The sequence below is a fragment of the Mesoplodon bidens genome, assembly GCF_964165515.1.
Source record: "Mesoplodon bidens genome assembly, chromosome: 2".
In the NCBI taxonomy this organism is placed as follows: Eukaryota; Metazoa; Chordata; class Mammalia; order Artiodactyla; family Ziphiidae; genus Mesoplodon; species Mesoplodon bidens.
This window is the reverse complement of record NC_138177.1, coordinates 125,843,437-125,859,972: the sequence shown is the minus strand read 5'-3', so window position 1 is coordinate 125,859,972 and position 16,536 is coordinate 125,843,437. Positions and strand designations below refer to the sequence as shown.

The 16,536-nt window shown below is 37.3% G+C and overlaps 1 protein-coding gene across 8 annotated transcripts in view; it reads left to right on the top strand.

Moving 5' to 3' along the window:
* SRSF11 (serine and arginine rich splicing factor 11) overlaps positions 1-16,536 on the top strand; it is a 55,282-nt gene that overhangs the window by 8,904 nt on the left and 29,842 nt on the right. For 2 of the 8 annotated variants that reach the window (XM_081224728.1, XM_081224721.1), the window contains exons 2-4: positions 5,098-5,319; positions 11,317-11,450; positions 15,220-15,329. In XM_081224728.1, the coding sequence (XP_081080854.1) occupies positions 5,123-5,319; positions 11,317-11,450; positions 15,220-15,329 (441 nt within the window). In that variant the 5' untranslated portion in view covers positions 5,098-5,122. Of the gene's footprint in view, positions 1-4,894; positions 5,320-11,316; positions 11,451-15,219; positions 15,330-16,536 lie in introns of those variants that run through there. The other 6 variants (XM_081224727.1, XM_081224722.1, XM_081224724.1 and 3 more) reach the window with 6 other exon arrangements.

The window sequence follows — 16,536 nt, the reverse complement described above, 5'->3', positions numbered from 1 at the left end:
CCTCACCCCCACCTCTGATAACCACATATCTGATCTCTTTTTCTGTGAGTTTGGTTTTGTTTGTTTCTTTGTTTTTTATTTTTTATTTTATTTTATTTTTTTTTATTTTTTGCGGTAGGCGGGCCTCTCACTGTTGTGGCCTCTCCCCTTGCGGAGCACAGGCTCCGGACGCACAGGCTCAGCGGCCATAGCTCACGGGCCTAGCCGCTCTGCGGCATGTGGGATCTTCCCAGACCGGGGCACGAACCCGTGTCCCCTGCATCGGCAGGCGGACTCTCAACCACTGCGCCACCAAGGAAGCCCCTGTTTCTTTGTTTTTTAGATGTAACTTCTTTATCTATTCATCCATCGATGGACACTTTCCATGTCTTGGCTATTGTATATAATGCTGCTATGAACATGGGGATACAGACATCTCAACATGGTGTTTCTGTTTCCATAGTGGCTGCACCAATTTACATTCCTACCAGTAGTACACAAGGTTTCCTTTTTCTCCACATCCCTCCTCAACTTTTGTTATCTCTTTCCTTTTTGATGCTAGTCATTCTAACAGATGTGAGGTGTTTTGGAGTTCCCTGTATATTTTAGATATTAACCCCTTATCAGATATATGGTTTGTACATATTGTCTCCTATTCCATAGGTTGTCTTTTCATTTTATTGATGGTTTTCTTTGCTGTACAGAAGCTTTTTAGTTTGATGTAGTCCCACTTCTTTATTTTTAATTTTGTTGCTTAATGCTTTCTACGTTCAAAATATCATTACCAAGTCCTACATCAGGGAACTTTTTTCCTATGTTTTCTTCTAGGAGTTTTATTGTTTCAGGTGTTACATTTAAATCTTTAGTCCATTTCAGATTTTTGTGAGTGGTATAAGATAGGGGTGTAGTTTCATTCTTTTATACATGAGATCTTTTAGAACCTTGATACTGGAAAGAACTAAAGCTTGTTCATTATGACTGATAGGATTGGTACTGTTTTGAGGATTTGCATCAAGTATTATTTTCTAATATTCTTTGAGAGACTTTCTTTACAATATCAAGCACCTCTAACTTTTTCTTAGCAGTGTGGTGGTAGTAGCAGTTCCCCACCTGTGAGCAATAGCGCACTACTATCGAGAGTCTTATTTTTCACATTTCAAAAGCCTATCAGAGGGCTTCCCTGGTGGCGCAGCGGTTGGGAGTCCGCTTGCCGATGCAGGGGATGCGGGTTCGTGCCCTGGTCCGGGAGGAGCCCACATTGCCGCGGAGCGGCTGGGCCCGTGGGCCATGGCCGCTGGGCCTGGGCGTCCGGAGCCTGTGCTCCGCAATGGGAGAGGCCACAGCAGTGAGAGGCCCGTGTACTGAAAAAAAGAAAAAAAAAAAAAGCCTATCAGAAATTATGCACTATAATATGCATATATAGGCCAAACATGACTAATAGGCCATAATATGACTAAAGAGGCCAAAATGACAGGTTACTTTTTGCTTTGGAAATAGCATCAACCATTAGTAAGATTGGTAATGATTTTCATTCAAATATAACTGGAAGCCTTCCCAAACCCACTCCCAAAAATGAGCAGTGGCTCTTCCCTATGCATGCTTCTTTCACTTCACTTTCCACATGATACTGACAGGATTTTCTTATAAGTCTCTCTCTGAAATATAAACTGTAAAGCATTTAATCAACAAAGAAAATGGTCTTCCTACTTTCCTTGAAAGCTTCAAACTTGTTCTCATCCTGAGTACCTTTCTAATTGTCTATTTCCTCCGCTTGGATTGCTTTGCTTCCTCCTTTTAATAAAGTTTCAGCTCAGATAACACCTTCTCCCCATCTCCTATCCTGGTTTATTTTCATCATAGCACATTACTCCCTTACGTCTTTGGTTTTTTTTGTTTGTTTTTTGGGGGGTTTTTAGTTTTGCGCTACGCGGTCCTCTCACTGTTGTGGCCTCTCCCACTGCGGAGCACAGGCTCCGGACGCTCAGGCTCAGCGGCCATGGCTCACGGGCCTAGCCGCTCCGCGGCATGTGGGATCTTCCCGGACCGGGGTACGAACCCGTGTCCCCTGCATCGGCAGGCAGACTCTCAACCCCTGCGCCACCAGGGAAGCCCTACGTCTTTGTTTTTGTATTGAGAGTTTGCCATACCGAACCTGGCATTTCATGAGATCAGGAACATTGCCTGTCTTTTTTCCCTGCTGTATTTCTAGGGGCTAGGAAAATCCTGAAACATAGCAGGGGCATAATAATACTTGAAGGAATTTGTGAGGCTTTTTTTTTTTTAACATTTTCATCATACTGGGGTTAAAGTAAATAAGACAGGCATGATACTTGTGTCCAGATTCTGTACTTTTTATAGTCTTGTTCAACTGGGAAGCTAAATAAAACTAAAGTGATTTAATACTAGTATAGATTGGATATATTTATTTGCTTTCGTATATTAGTTATTTGCCTTTAGCTATTTCATTTCTATGGGAAACAGACAGTAATAACACAAGGTAGTTACTTAGTTATTTAATCTATTTATTAGACCTAAAAGGATCTTCAAAATTATGATTCAGCTCCTCACTCAGCTTCTGACTGAAGTAGGTTCTTTGAAGTGAAATTTCCTCAAATCACAATTAATAACAAGGTAGTATTTTATTTTAAGCCAGTCTTCTGGCTGTAAGTCCAGTATTTTTTTTTTTTAGATGCTAGATGATTTGAAAATAAAATATTCAGAAATCCTCCTTATTAGAACGATTTTTTTTTTTGCCACTGTTTCTCCATATGGAAGCACCATTTATTTGTGTGTTCAGTTAGTTTTTATGTGTAACCTGGTTTCTGAGGACTTAAAAGATTTATCTTATCACAGAACTATGTTTTTCTTTGGCTTGAATTTGTAATTTTAATTATGTAATATGTCAAGCATACAGAAAAGTGTGGAATAATAGAAAAGATTTCTGTGTATCCACCACAGAGAATAAAAAGATGTTAACATTTAAAAAAACAAGACAGGCATGAACCCTGCCCCTGTATTATTTGCCCTTTTGTCATAGAACATCATAGCCACTTCTTATAAGAGTTAAATGTATCAAGTGACAAAACTGAAACAATTTAGTAAGGTGTTTGATGCCATTTATTCAAAGGAAAACAATCCATGGATTGGGAGAGTACAGTGCCTGGCAAGCACGGAGCACTCTTCACAAGGGATTTTGGGCAAGAGGGAGTTTTATAAAGAATTAGAAGAAGCATTGGCCAAGAGGTGGAGAATTTCTTCATAAGGCTAGCAGGTCCTATTTTCTAGGTCAAGGTAATCTAGCTAAAACTGAGTTGGAAGATTGCGATTTGCTATGTTAGGTTTCCTTGACAGGTGTTTCCTGTGAGTGCCGGCTGACTTAGGTTTAGATTTGTTACTTGGGCTGGGCTACTGTGGCGGCCTCCATTTTGTGGGTACTGATATACTAATTAACTTTATCAAACTGTTAAGAATCTGTATTTGACAGTTACATATGTCTGATTCAAAATAAGAAAATTAATTATCTGGCATCTTTTATATTCACAGGTACACATTTATGAATGACATGCAGTTAATTGTAATTTTTCTAGGTGTATATTCAACCTACCCATCCCTTTGTATAAGAAAAAGCAGAAATGACGTAATAGTAAGAAAACCTAGCCAATTGGCTCTACATCCATATCTCAGTAACTTTAGTTTCTAATCTCTAACAAATTACACTTTCAGTTGCATTATTCCACAGAAGTATTTACTAAAGAAAACATTGTATAAGTCCTCAGATTTTGGCCTCCAGAAATATTTAGGATCAAGTAAATTTTTTAACAATTGTCTTAGAATAAATGAGTCATTAAGGCATATTTGTGTATGTGTTCAACACATTTATTGGGCATTGACTATGTGACAGACTTTGTGCTAGGTCCTAAACTGACCCAGAAAACTCAGAGTTTTGTGGGGTACATGTCAGTATAACAAATATATGTACCTCTGTTGTTGAGTGGTGAGAAGGAAACCCTAACTCTGCTTGCAGAAGTTGCGTCAGTGAGGCAAGGAAGGCCCTATGGGGGATAGCAGTTAGGTAAAATGAGGGAGGTCATTAATAATTTGTGTAAAGGCACTGTGAAATAAAAGATTTTGTCAGGTTTGGGAACTGCAAGTCATTGGATAACACTGTATGAAAGTGGGAGAATAATTCACATGAGGTTGAAAAATTAGGCAAGGATCTTTTTATGATCAAAAGCTTCAAAATTATTTTAAGCAAGAATATGCATGTAAAGCAGGTTTTTCTGTAGAAATTTTAGATCACATACTTGTACATATTTAGGTACTGTAAAATGTTCTTTTAAAAAGTGAATTTGTATCGCTTCTCGGCCTTTTGGCTAAGATCAAGTGTAAAAGAGTGAATTTGTGAAATTAGCTTATAAAGCACTAGTGAGTGTAACATTAAAATATGTTTCTGAAGATTTTAGTGGGAAAGCAAATTCGTCACAAATTCAGTGTTACAAAGATGTGTGTAAAGATTTAGAAAATTTTATAGTGGTAGGGAGGAAAGTCTTGATAGCTAGGGTATAAATTTCATTAGTAACTGGACAGATCTGTAGAAGATACTCTATACAAAGAAATAAATATCGTGGGCATTTTTAATAAGAATAGTTGCTAAAGTGTGCATGCAGTTTTTTGCCGGGGAGTGGAGGCTTGCTTTAAAAAAAAAAAAAAAGTTAACGCCTTCCACTTTTCTTGTCTTTAAAAAAAAAGGGAGCACAGAGGGATGGAGATGACTCCTTTCACGAGACCGGGGTCCCTCTCGCGTTTCTCCGGCTGTGAGTGAGGCTTGCTGGGCCGGCACGGGGCGGAGCCGATAGTGACGCGCCCTTGCGCCGCAAGGCATTGTGGGGAGCTCGGGCCGCGAGTAAGGTGGTTGGAGCGAGGTGGGGGCGGTCGTTTGTTTTCTCGTGGTGTCGAGCTCGCGCGGCCTCTTCGTTCCCCGCGGCGACCGGCGGGGCGGAGAAACGGCGGCGACGGCAGCAGCGGCTGCAGCTTCGGACACCGTCCTGTCCCCTCTCCGGCGAACCGGTTCCTATTCCCCTCCCTCTCACTGTTTGTTGTGTGTTTGATGTGTTAAAGCAGGAGCGAGTACGCGAGCAGCGCCATGAGCAACACTACCATCGTCCCCAGCACTGCGGGCCCGGGCCCCAGCGGCGGGCCGGGGGGCGGCGGCGGCGGCGGAGGCGGCGGCACCGAGGTAATCCAGGTGACTAATGTCTCCCCGAGCGCTAGCTCTGAGCAGATGCGGACCCTCTTCGGTTTCCTAGGGAAGATCGACGAACTGCGCCTCTTCCCGCCTGAGTGAGTATCGTCCACCATCACGGTTTTTGCTAACTCCTCCTCGGCCTGGGCCTAACGCACGGCATTTCCTGCAGGCCCTTGTTCATGTTTCCCTGGGCTAGGCTGCTTTAGTTGAGGTTGGCTATTGCGTTTACTTACTTACGCAAGCAATCTGTGCATTAGGCCTAATAATAATGCAGAGAAGCAGGGCCAGGGTTTGGGGGATTAGGAGACGCTTCTAGTCTTGGGTTTTTTTTTTTCTTTTCTTTTCTTTTTCCTTAAATTGTGCCAGCGTGGTCGTTCTTTGGGCACTTAAATCAAGACGAACTGCCCACTTGATGTATTTTGTATATAGGTTAATCTCTTTATAAAAAACAAATGTTTGAATTCTTTGGAAAGTAACAAAAATATTCATTTCTATGTTAATTTGATATTGAACTTTATAGGCTGTTGTTCACTTAATGCTAAATATTGTTGTTCAGTGATTCTGGCCCAGTGAACATAATTCAGAGTTAATACTCGTTTGGACAGACAGTTAATTCAGTGAGCCTAAGTAGTTTTTAAAATGAGAGAATGAGTTATAGCTGAAACCTTGGGTTTTCCTTTGTTTAAATAATGTACATATTTATATTTCAGAATTGTTCTTCAGAAGGAATTCTGTAGAATGTTAAACTTTTTAATTTGGGGTATATGGTTTTTGTTTTTATCCTACTGTCTCATTTCTTATTTGTATCACAAAAGTATTGAATGAGTGCAGTAATTGTAAAGAAAAAAATAAGCTATGACAAAATGTGATAAATATTAGAGCAAAAATTTGATATAATAAAACAGTGCTCTTTGGGAAGAGTGAAAATTCAGATTTTACTGTCAGTGGGTACTCAGTACCCGCTGTACCATAAGAGTTTTATGATGTCACTTAAGTTCTAAACAGGAAATTGGAATCTTCGCGGAATCCACGGTTGTGGATGTAATAAATCGTTAATCTCTGTACACTTCTCTGAAATAATTAATGGAAGTTGATCATACTGCGGTATTTAACTATTACTGTATTTCATCACTTTCTACTTGAAGTATTTTCAGATGATTATTATTGTTTGCAGGTGTTGTGTTGTCTTTAATTTTGAGGGAATATACATGTGGAGGGAGATTTCAGAGTAATTTACATGAAGTGTAGAAGTCTAGGAACAAACAAGTTTTTGTTACAGTTATTTTGAACAGAAATTTGCTTTGACGGTGAAGGACAAATAACTTTCATAATAGGAACTTATAGATGTTTTGCTCTTATTTTCTCACAACATACCCTTTATTAAATTGTTAGTGAAATTAATAAACAGTAAATAGCAGAAAATAAAAGTGACATATCTGATTGTTATTGATGACTTGATTGTAATCATGTTGTTTCTCAAAATATGTGAGATACTGGATTTATTTATGAAAAAATTATTTCTGGTCCAGCAAGTCATTAAGAACTTTTTTATAGGTGCTGACTGTAAAATGCTCTTATTTGGAAGGTGTTCTTTTTATGATACTTTTATAAAAAGATGAGAAAGAAGTGTGGGAAGTTTACTGCATCTTTTACCTAACGCATGGTCCATATCTTAGAGGAAGTCATGATGGAACAGAGTCTGGCTTTTGATTTGTAGTCAAAGGAGTGGTTCCATCATAACCAGGAGAGTTTTGTGTACCAGGTAACATGATCTGGGGGTGCTATGCATTAAGAGGATTCTTTCCCCTATATTGGGAGGAATAGATAAATATTGACACATTTTTTCTCTTTGACTCCTTCATATATGCTCCCACATACAGATCATTTTCTCTTCTGAAAATGCGTAAGGTAACAATACAGTGAATGTTACATTGCTAGTGGCCTTTCCGGTTTGAATAGTGTGAATGTAGATGCTTACTTTTGTTCATTTTAACATTGTTGTTTTTGTTGTTTTTTTAACTAATTTAAGCCTCAGCTAATCTGACCTGCACAGTTTGGAAATACTTTATTGACAGTTTCTTTAAGCTCGCTACGGTTTTCAACAGTAGTTTGCTGGGGATAATGTGCTATGGAATCCCTAGCAGTCTAAAAGGGGTTCATCATTCCAAAAATACTCCAAAAATTTACTCTTATACGTAGAATAAGATTGAATGACTCGGATCACTTAAAATTCTATTGATTGTAAACACGTTTGGTGTTTGATTTTTTTTTTCTTTTAATGGGTATGTGTGTATTTCTCCTAAAAGTTATTCTTATCCACCTGGAACTCTTATCCTAGATATGCCCGTGACGGGCTTGCTTTCTTTTGTTGCTCAAATGTCACCTAATCACACTATATAAAAATACAACACCCCTGCTCCCTGCCTTCTCTATTCAGTTTAACTGCTTTTTGTGTGTAGCACCATTCACCAGCTTACAAGCTTGACTTCCTCCCTCTTCTAGAATGAGGTCCCTTGGGGTCATCAACATCACCCTAGCGGCATTTTTAAAGAACTTACATGACTGAGCCCCAACCCATACCTGCTGAAACTAATTTCAGTTCTAAGTGCCTGTTTAGGGGGAAAATTCCTAGGATCTGGGATTATGCCAGACATTTCACTGACAACCTCCTCAAGGTGTCTCCCTTTGTTTCATTATTGAACCATCTATTTCTTGGTTCTTTTAAGCCAGAAATTGCTGGCTTATAGTTTCACGCAGTGATAATACAATCTCTCTTCACAGGAAGTAGTATTCTATCCCTCTTTTCAGTATGATAGCCCTACCTACAGCTATCTGAAAGCATCTGTCAGTGTTCCCTCATTCTTCCTTTTTAAAAGAAAATGTTACTTTGATTCTGGTTTTTCTTAAAATGCATATTGAATATTCAACATGGTTTGTCTCTTGTATGCTAAATGCTTTCCTATTTTATCTTGCTCAGTCCTTTCATATTCAAAAGAAGAAGGTATTTTACCCTGTTTTACAAATGAGTGGACTGAAATTCACATAGGTTCTGTATACACAAGCCCCTCTACTAGTGTCAGAACTATTATTCGAACCCCAATGTTCTGATTCTTTTTTGCCACTTGATCAGGATTTCCTTGATTTAACCAAACAACTTGTGAGTGGAATCATTCTTTTACGCCTGGTAGGTATTCTTCAAATGTTTGATTTTAGTGGGATTTCAGAGTGGAGAATGTAACAGGAGTCCTTATCAGGTAATGATCCTTGAGACGCATATGCCAGTTACGCAGTAACTGAAGGCTACTTATAACACCGCAGATAAATTCATTACTAACTTTTCAGCGACCAAAAAGAGATACTTTAATGATCATATAAGTAAATATAGTTAGGTAAGGGAAAGAACATAGTTAACCTTTTAAAATTTTTTAAATAAATGCAACAATTTACTGTATTTCTTTAGAACTGAATAAGAGCATATGATGGAAAGGGCATATGAGGTCAACAGAGTTGTTAACTTTGCCACACGCTTGCTGTTTTGCAGCGTTTAGGAGATGCTTTGTTTATAAGCTCAAAATTCTCTGCTCAGAAATGGTTAGCTCAGTATTAAGTTGGGGGTTGAAAGAACTTCTGACCCAAACCAGCAGTTCTACTTTAGCAGGCACGAGTATAAGCTACGGATCTTGTTAAGGATCAGAGCCTTCCCGTTAAAAAAAGGGATTCTCAGATTCAGCGGGCTTGAGATGGAAAAGAGTAATCTGAATTTTATATGTGCATCCCAGAAGATTCTGAAACAACCCTTAGAGGTCACTCTTAAGAAAGTAGAGACAATACCACCACCAGTCTTGCTCCTCAGTTCTTTTCAGCTGCACTGCCTCTTCTGTATTAATTCTTAAAGATAAGGAGCAAAGACAATCTTATTTGTAGCAGTGGTACTTGCACAACATTCTAGGGTATGAAAATTAATTTCCGGTATCAATTCTTTATCTTAACATCTCTTATTAATTTTAACTGAGAAAGTATGACACTATACTTGTGGGACCAAATAGCAATGGTTTTAAACAAGACTATTTAAAGTGGAGAGAAATTAATTATGTTCTTCTGAGTTGTCTTACTGTGACTGTCTTTTCCGTGATATTTAAATTGTTTGTATTTTATCTTTACTTCACCACCACTTAAAGGTTTGATATAGCCAACTAATGTTGCACAGACATGAGTGGGTAGAAAAAAATGTGAATTATTTAAGATTGCCAAGTAAATGGAAATACATTGGGAGAATGTAGGCATACTTTCCTAATTTTTTTTTAAATTTATTTATTTTTTGGCTGTGTTGGGTCTCTTGCTGCGCACGGGCTTTCTCTAGTTGAGGGGAGCGGGGGCTACTCTTCATTGCGGTACGCAGGCTTCTCATTGCGGTGGCTTCTCTTTTTGCGGAACATGGGCTCTAGAGCACAGGCTCAGCAGTTGTGGTGCACGGGCTTAGTTGCTCCGTGGCATGTGGAATCTTCCCCAGATCAGGGCTTGAACCCGTGTCCCCTGCGTTGGCAGGCGGATTCTTAACCACTGCACCACCAGGGAAGCCCCCTAATTTTTTTAAAAGAAGTGTTATGTTTATATTCTTTAAAAACCTAATATTTGATAGTCATTATCTTTTTCTTTTAGTTAAATGACAATAGATGGTATCAAAGAAATGGTAGAGGTCACTTTTTAAGAAGTCTAAGTGCTCACTACCTGCCAAGGCATTGTGTTAAATGTTAAGAACATAAAATGATAGCGTTTAAAGAGCTTTTTAATTTAGTGGTAAGAATGTGAAAGTCAGGAAAGAAATACGAAGAGCTATTATAGCTTTAGTACTAAAACTAACGCAACAGCATTCTTTTCAATGTACTGGGTGCAACATTGTTAATTTAGACCAGTGATGCTTTACACTAAAAAAAAAATGTATCCTTTCAAAGACATTTTGCGGTAAACTTCTGTAACAAGATGGTTTAAGTCCATTTCGATATCTATGATATATACATTGACAGCTTTGTTTCGAACCTATCTTTACCGTGGGTGCATATTAAAATTGTCAGGGAGAATTAAAGAAGGCAGCAGTACTTCATTCATCAGAGATCTTGATGTAATTGTAGTTTCGTACCCCCCCCCACTCCCGCCATGATTCTAGTATAAACCAGGGATGACGTGATTACTATTGCCTTAGGGTATTGATTTTCAAATAGCTTTTGGTTTGGTGTTAAGGCAACCCCTGCCTTTGTTTATTTAATCTTTCCCTTTCACAGAGAGTTTAGTGGCTGGCTGAAATTTAACCATCTTACATTTTTAAAAAACAGCAAAAACTCTGCTTTTTCTAATCTTATCTTACTTAGACCTACCATTGCTTGCACCTTAGCAACTTGTTTTTGTTTTATATAAGAACGCAATTGCCAAGGGGAGTGACTCTTTGCTTACTGAAATTTTGCCTAATTGGGGGGCGGGGTGTAGTATTATTCCCATGTGTGCTTAATTTTCTTTTTCTCTGTGAAAGTGCTCTACTGGGAGAGCCTTAACTATTTATAATGCCTGGGAGTTTTAATATGCTGTAGGTTTAATAGGACAGGGCATTTAGTGGCAGATCAAGAAAACTCATTGTCAAATAGATGTACTTAACCACAATATTCGTATGTCCCTAAAATGGAAAGGTTTTGTTTTTAACTCTGAAAAGTTAGCCGTAATGAAAAGTTCTCTAAGCCAAAACTAATTACTTGTTACCTGTATTTTTAAATGGCTGGTATTGTTATTATGAAATAAATGTTGACATTTTTGTGACCTGTTCAGACTCTGAGACTTTATAGTTTCAAACTGTTTGTAACTTGATGCATTGTAAGTTTAAACAGTGATTGTTTTTGTCTAGGTGCAGTTTGCTACAGTCAGTTCTGTGGGTAGTACTCTATTGGAAATGTCACGTATTTTTGAACTGGTTAACTAATATGTGTGCAGTTATGTATTTTTATCTGCCTCTTTTACTTTTGGAATGCAAGCGTCGTTTGTGAATCATTCATTTCTGTTTTAGCTGATATTTTTCTCTTCTTTTATGTTATCTGTTTATTTTTTAGTGATTCGCCTTTGCCAGTCTCATCCCGAGTCTGCTTTGTTAAGTTCCATGATCCGGACTCAGCAGTTGTGGCACAGCATCTGACAAACACTGTATTCGTTGACAGAGCTTTGATAGTCGTACCATATGCAGAAGGTTTGTGCTTTGTTTAACTACCTATGTGGGCATCCTATGATGACCATCTACCTCAGTGTAGTTTTAGAGTGAGCATTAGTAGCATGTTAAAAATCTAAGCTATTAACATTTTGAAACCCTTGTTATACTGTGGTCCATATTTTTACTTGAAGGCTTTCTTTTTAACTTAAAAATTTGAAATCAGGTCTGTTTTTATAAGATATTTAACCTTTTGCATTATTTTAAAGCATTTTTAAGTTCATTAAAACCATATCCCTAATATCTGCTTAGTTAATTTAATGTTGTTTTATGAAAAAGTCCTGAAGGTGAACAGTTCACGCCATGTACATTTACACAGAAACCTTCAAATAAATGCATGATGTTGTTTCTGTTTTGAATAAATGTGACCAGGTTGGTTTTATTCCTTAGTGATTCCTCTTAGTGATTCTTCTCACTGATAACTTTAAAAAATGTATCCCACATTGAATTTCAGTATACCAAGGGTCGCAATGATTTTGGTTTTTATGAAAGTTTAAGATTTCCTATAGCTTAGGTGCCAGATGGGCACTGGGTGTTTTGTTTTTATGCCAGATTTTCTTGTTCATTCTTGCTATATTTTCTAGAATATCTCTAAATAATAAATTCTTCTCTCTGTTATTTGTGTGTGTGATTTTTGTAGTGGAGAAGGCAAATGCAAAACTCTTCCAGATGACTGAAAAACAGTGGGTCCTCTGCAGCTACAGGGGATTCTAGACATTAACTAAAGGCCAGCAAGCACTCAAGTCCCCCAGGTGTTTTCCTGGTGTAACCATTTGTTAACTACATTTTTCTCTCTTTTTACATTTTAGGCTGTTAAAGTAATTTGGCAGAAAAATAATGAGCAGGGTTTTTGGATCTAAAAAAGCCACTGTGACAAGACAGCACTCTATTAATTCCATTTTGTAAAATTTTCTGAGACATATATTAGTTTGTTCCCAATGTACTGCTACTTTATTTGCTTTTTGGTAACTATAAATTTGAGTCAAAGAAGTCACTGAAATATGTTAAAACTACTGGATTTTATTAACATATATGCTGACCGGGATATAAATGCTTTCCCCTTTCCTTAGTGAACTGGTCAGTGGAAGCAGAATCTTGATATTGTTAACTTTAGATGCTATCTTAGATCTTTGAATACTGATGTGAACATTTACACCATTCCTTGTAAAAGTTGTGAAATGTCTAGTCCTTAAAACTTAGAAAAATTGCCTCTGTGGTTTTCTAAAGAAATTAAATTGCATTCATAGTTGGGTTAAGGCATGCTATATAATAATAGTAAATCTATGTCCGTGATATTAAAGTGTATGAGCCCAATTTTAAGGTTTTAAAATATATATATGCTGATAAACTTATGAGTTAGTATGTTTTGATTGAGCATTTTCTTTTATATCAGTGTGCCTGTTGTAGGATAAGACTTATCACCAAGAGAAAATTTACAGAATTCAAATTTAGGATAAGTAAAAAGTAGAACATAGCTTTTGGAACAAGGGTCAAATCATGTGAGTAATTTACAAAACATTAGTTAGCCTTTTAATTTAAAGAATTCTTATTGGCTAAGTATTATAGTTCCCAAGCCCTGAACATAATACAGTATATCATATAACTGGTTTTCATAAATATTTTTAGACCATAATAATTTTTCTGGATCTGTTTTGAAAGTGAAATATTCAGGGAGCACATATATAGAATTACAGAAATATTTAGTTTCAGAATCTATTAGTGTATTACTGTAATTTTTGTTATGGTATGCTGTATTAATGTTATCTCCACTAAATATCTGATGTACTCAATCCCTTTGTCACCATTCACCCTGGTTTTAGCTCTTACGCTTTGGTGTTGGTTCTTGGTCAGTGTTTTAGAACAATAGACACAAAGTCTACGGTAAGGAATAGTCATAACTGGTAAAACTGAGATAGCTGGATTTGGAAGGAACTCTTAATAGTAATGGATTTGGGGATTATTTAGGTTCCTTGGTTAATGTTTGTTTCTTTTGTCTGTTTCTTTTTCTTTCGTTTCTACACATTCATGCAGTATTTCATGGTTCTATCAAAGCAGCAGTAAAAAAAAATACTCTTGACGCATGAAAATTAACTGGTGAGGGGCCTCATTGCTATTTTTAAATTGTAGTTTTATTTTTAAATAGTCTTTTTTTAATCAGAGGATCAGATGCATGACTTTTTTTTTTTAATGGATGCAGATCTTCTATCAGGTGTCTCACAATAAATTCAAGAGGATTTTAGTTTGCCAGAAATGTTGCAAATGCACTAATTTTAGTAAGATGTTGATACTTAATATTATCCTCTTGAGACATAATTTTGCATGCAAAATTATCCCATAATCTTTGTAGGTTTGTTAATAATGATGCATTAATGCCCTATATCTAAATGATCTTCTCCCCCCCTCCCCCCTCCATAACTCTTGGTATCTAAATTGATGACAGCTCTGACACAAGCAAGATAACAGTGCTGTGTAGTATACATTTGTTTATATTATCGGCACTTCTCAGTTTAGGTGGAAGGAACCATTACCTTTATTTAACAGTGGTTTTTCTTTTTTGTTGTTGTGTTTTACAGTTCTTTTCCCTGGTTCAGCCTGAACTATATACCAGGCCCTGCTGAAAATACCACCCAACAGTTTTCTTCTGCAGCTTATCCAGTTTCTCTTAAGTGCCCTGTACATATTGTATGTTTTATGATGAGATGCAGTTTCTTAATATGTATTACAGAAATACTACTGGTATTTGCAAATATGTAGTTTAATTGTATTATTGAACTCTCATTTTGGGGGCTTGGGCACATTAACAGATTAATCCATCTGTATAGGGCTTTTGCTGTTGGATAGAATTTAAATTGTCTACATAAATATTTGTCTTAGGGCCCTTAGATTTTATCTGAATACACAGATTAGGCTTTAAAAACAGACATACATGTTGTTTTTGGCTTAGGAGTTTGGCTAAGTTAGCTTTTCAACTGACACTATGTAGCAGCATTTTTGGTATGGTTAGCATGGCACATGTTGGAACATAAGGCATTTTACAGTACAGGTAAGGAATGTGCCATGTTGTTTTACTTATTCTCTCTTTCTCTCTCACTCACTCCCACACACACATCCTGTGTGTATTCAGAGACCTTCAGAAACATTCATATTCATTTTCATGAGTCAGCAAAAGCCCTACGCTTGATTCCAACAGAATATTTCCTTTACATACTTTTCTTCTCTTAATTTTTACAAAATTTGTATGGTAGGTGTAAAAGAAAATCATAGTAACTGTACCATATTATTAACCCCTAAATCAAACTTTTTTTGTCTTGTGTATCTTGATTTTTCTGTGTGCTTTATAGTGAAGCAGCCGACACGAGTCGTTGTTCATAAAACAGCTTTTGAAAGTTGAGAGCACACCCCTGGAGAACCGACTGTGCTTGCTTACGTTTGGTTCATGACTTAAAAATCGAGTACAGGTGATGAAATCTTGGCAGTGTTAACAAAAAAGTAGTGTGTATTGTGCTATTTTTTTTTACTCTAGAAACTTAACCATTTGTAGAGAAAAAGGATACAGATTTTCACACATTGAAGTTTCATTCTGACATAAAATTAATGATAAATAATCATAGAAATCAAGCTTTATATTTTAGCGAACATAAATGCTTTCAACAAACTCAGGTGGTGTATCAGGGAGACATTTTCTGGGTGTTTTTGTGTGTTTTCTGTCTTGCAAAAGAGTGTGTTCTAATGCATGGATGTTTCTCTGCAGGAGTTATTCCTGATGAGACTAAGGCTTTGTCTCTGTTGGCACCAGCTAACGCAGTGGCAGGTCTTCTGCCTGGTGGTGGACTCCTGCCTACTCCTAACCCACTTACCCAGGTATTAGTTCTGTTGAATTCTTAAAGAATGGAAATATATTTGTGCTTTTTGAGTGCTGTTGTGATTCTGGTTCATATACTGTTACCACGTGGTCAGAGCATTGTAGAAGGTTGTAGTATTGTAATCATAAATATTAAAGTGGTAGTTTGCATTTTAAGAACATTCTGAGAATTGTAAATATCTTTTATCAGTTTTGTCACTGGCTCTCAAAATAGCCCATAAGTCAGGAGGCATAAGATTTCTATTGCACATGTTGTTTAAAATAGTATGTTCATTTGAACTACAAAAGAAAATTAAGGTGAAGTTCAGACTTTTTTTTTTTTTCCTTCATGTGTTGTTATCTTGCTCTTGGGCTTTAAAAAGTAGGTGGCTTAAAATAAAGATGAATTCAAAGATCTGGGTAATTTGTAGATGCCTTTGATGTATAAAATTGTGTAATAACTAAACCATTTTTATAATAGTACAGTTGATCCTTGAACAACATGAGTTTGAACTGCTTTGTCCATTTATATAAGGATTTTTTTCTACTAATACATATTATAGTACTGCATGATCCAGGTATGTGGACCAGCAGATATGGAGGGCTCACTGTAAAGTTACAGGTGTATTTTCGACTGCATGAGGAGTCAGCACCCCTAGCCCCCATGTTGTTCAAGGATCAACTGTATTAACAGTGTTTTAACTCAGTAAACAGTACATTGCAGGAAGTTTGGTAACTTATTTTTACTAAATAATAATGAAACTAGGAGAAATTTCAGCACAGTGCTTGTAGAGAAGGTCAGCGGCCTCCAAAGTTATAAGATTTTGCATGGTATGTGTGCATTAAACTGACTAATCAGAATTAGGTCAGGCAGGAGACAGAACCATACCGTAATTCGAAGGAGAAAAGTTTTAGTATAAGGAATTACTAATTAGTAACAGGAGATTACTAAGGGAACTCTAATGAGTACCAGAATCGCAAGTATAGGAAGCAACCTCTACTTCTAAGCTAAGGAAGAAAACACAAGAAAGAAACACATGTAGGTGAGCGGGCGCATCTTCCCCCTCAAGGCTAAGATTCAGACCTCCTTCAAAGAGGTAGATACAGTAGAAAGTTCTCTGGGGTACCACGGAACTTACTAGGAAGCTGCCTAAGAGGATGGCACTGAAACTCACTGAGGTGAACGCCACTGAGTGTCCCATGTGGCACTGCAATAAGAATCAGAAA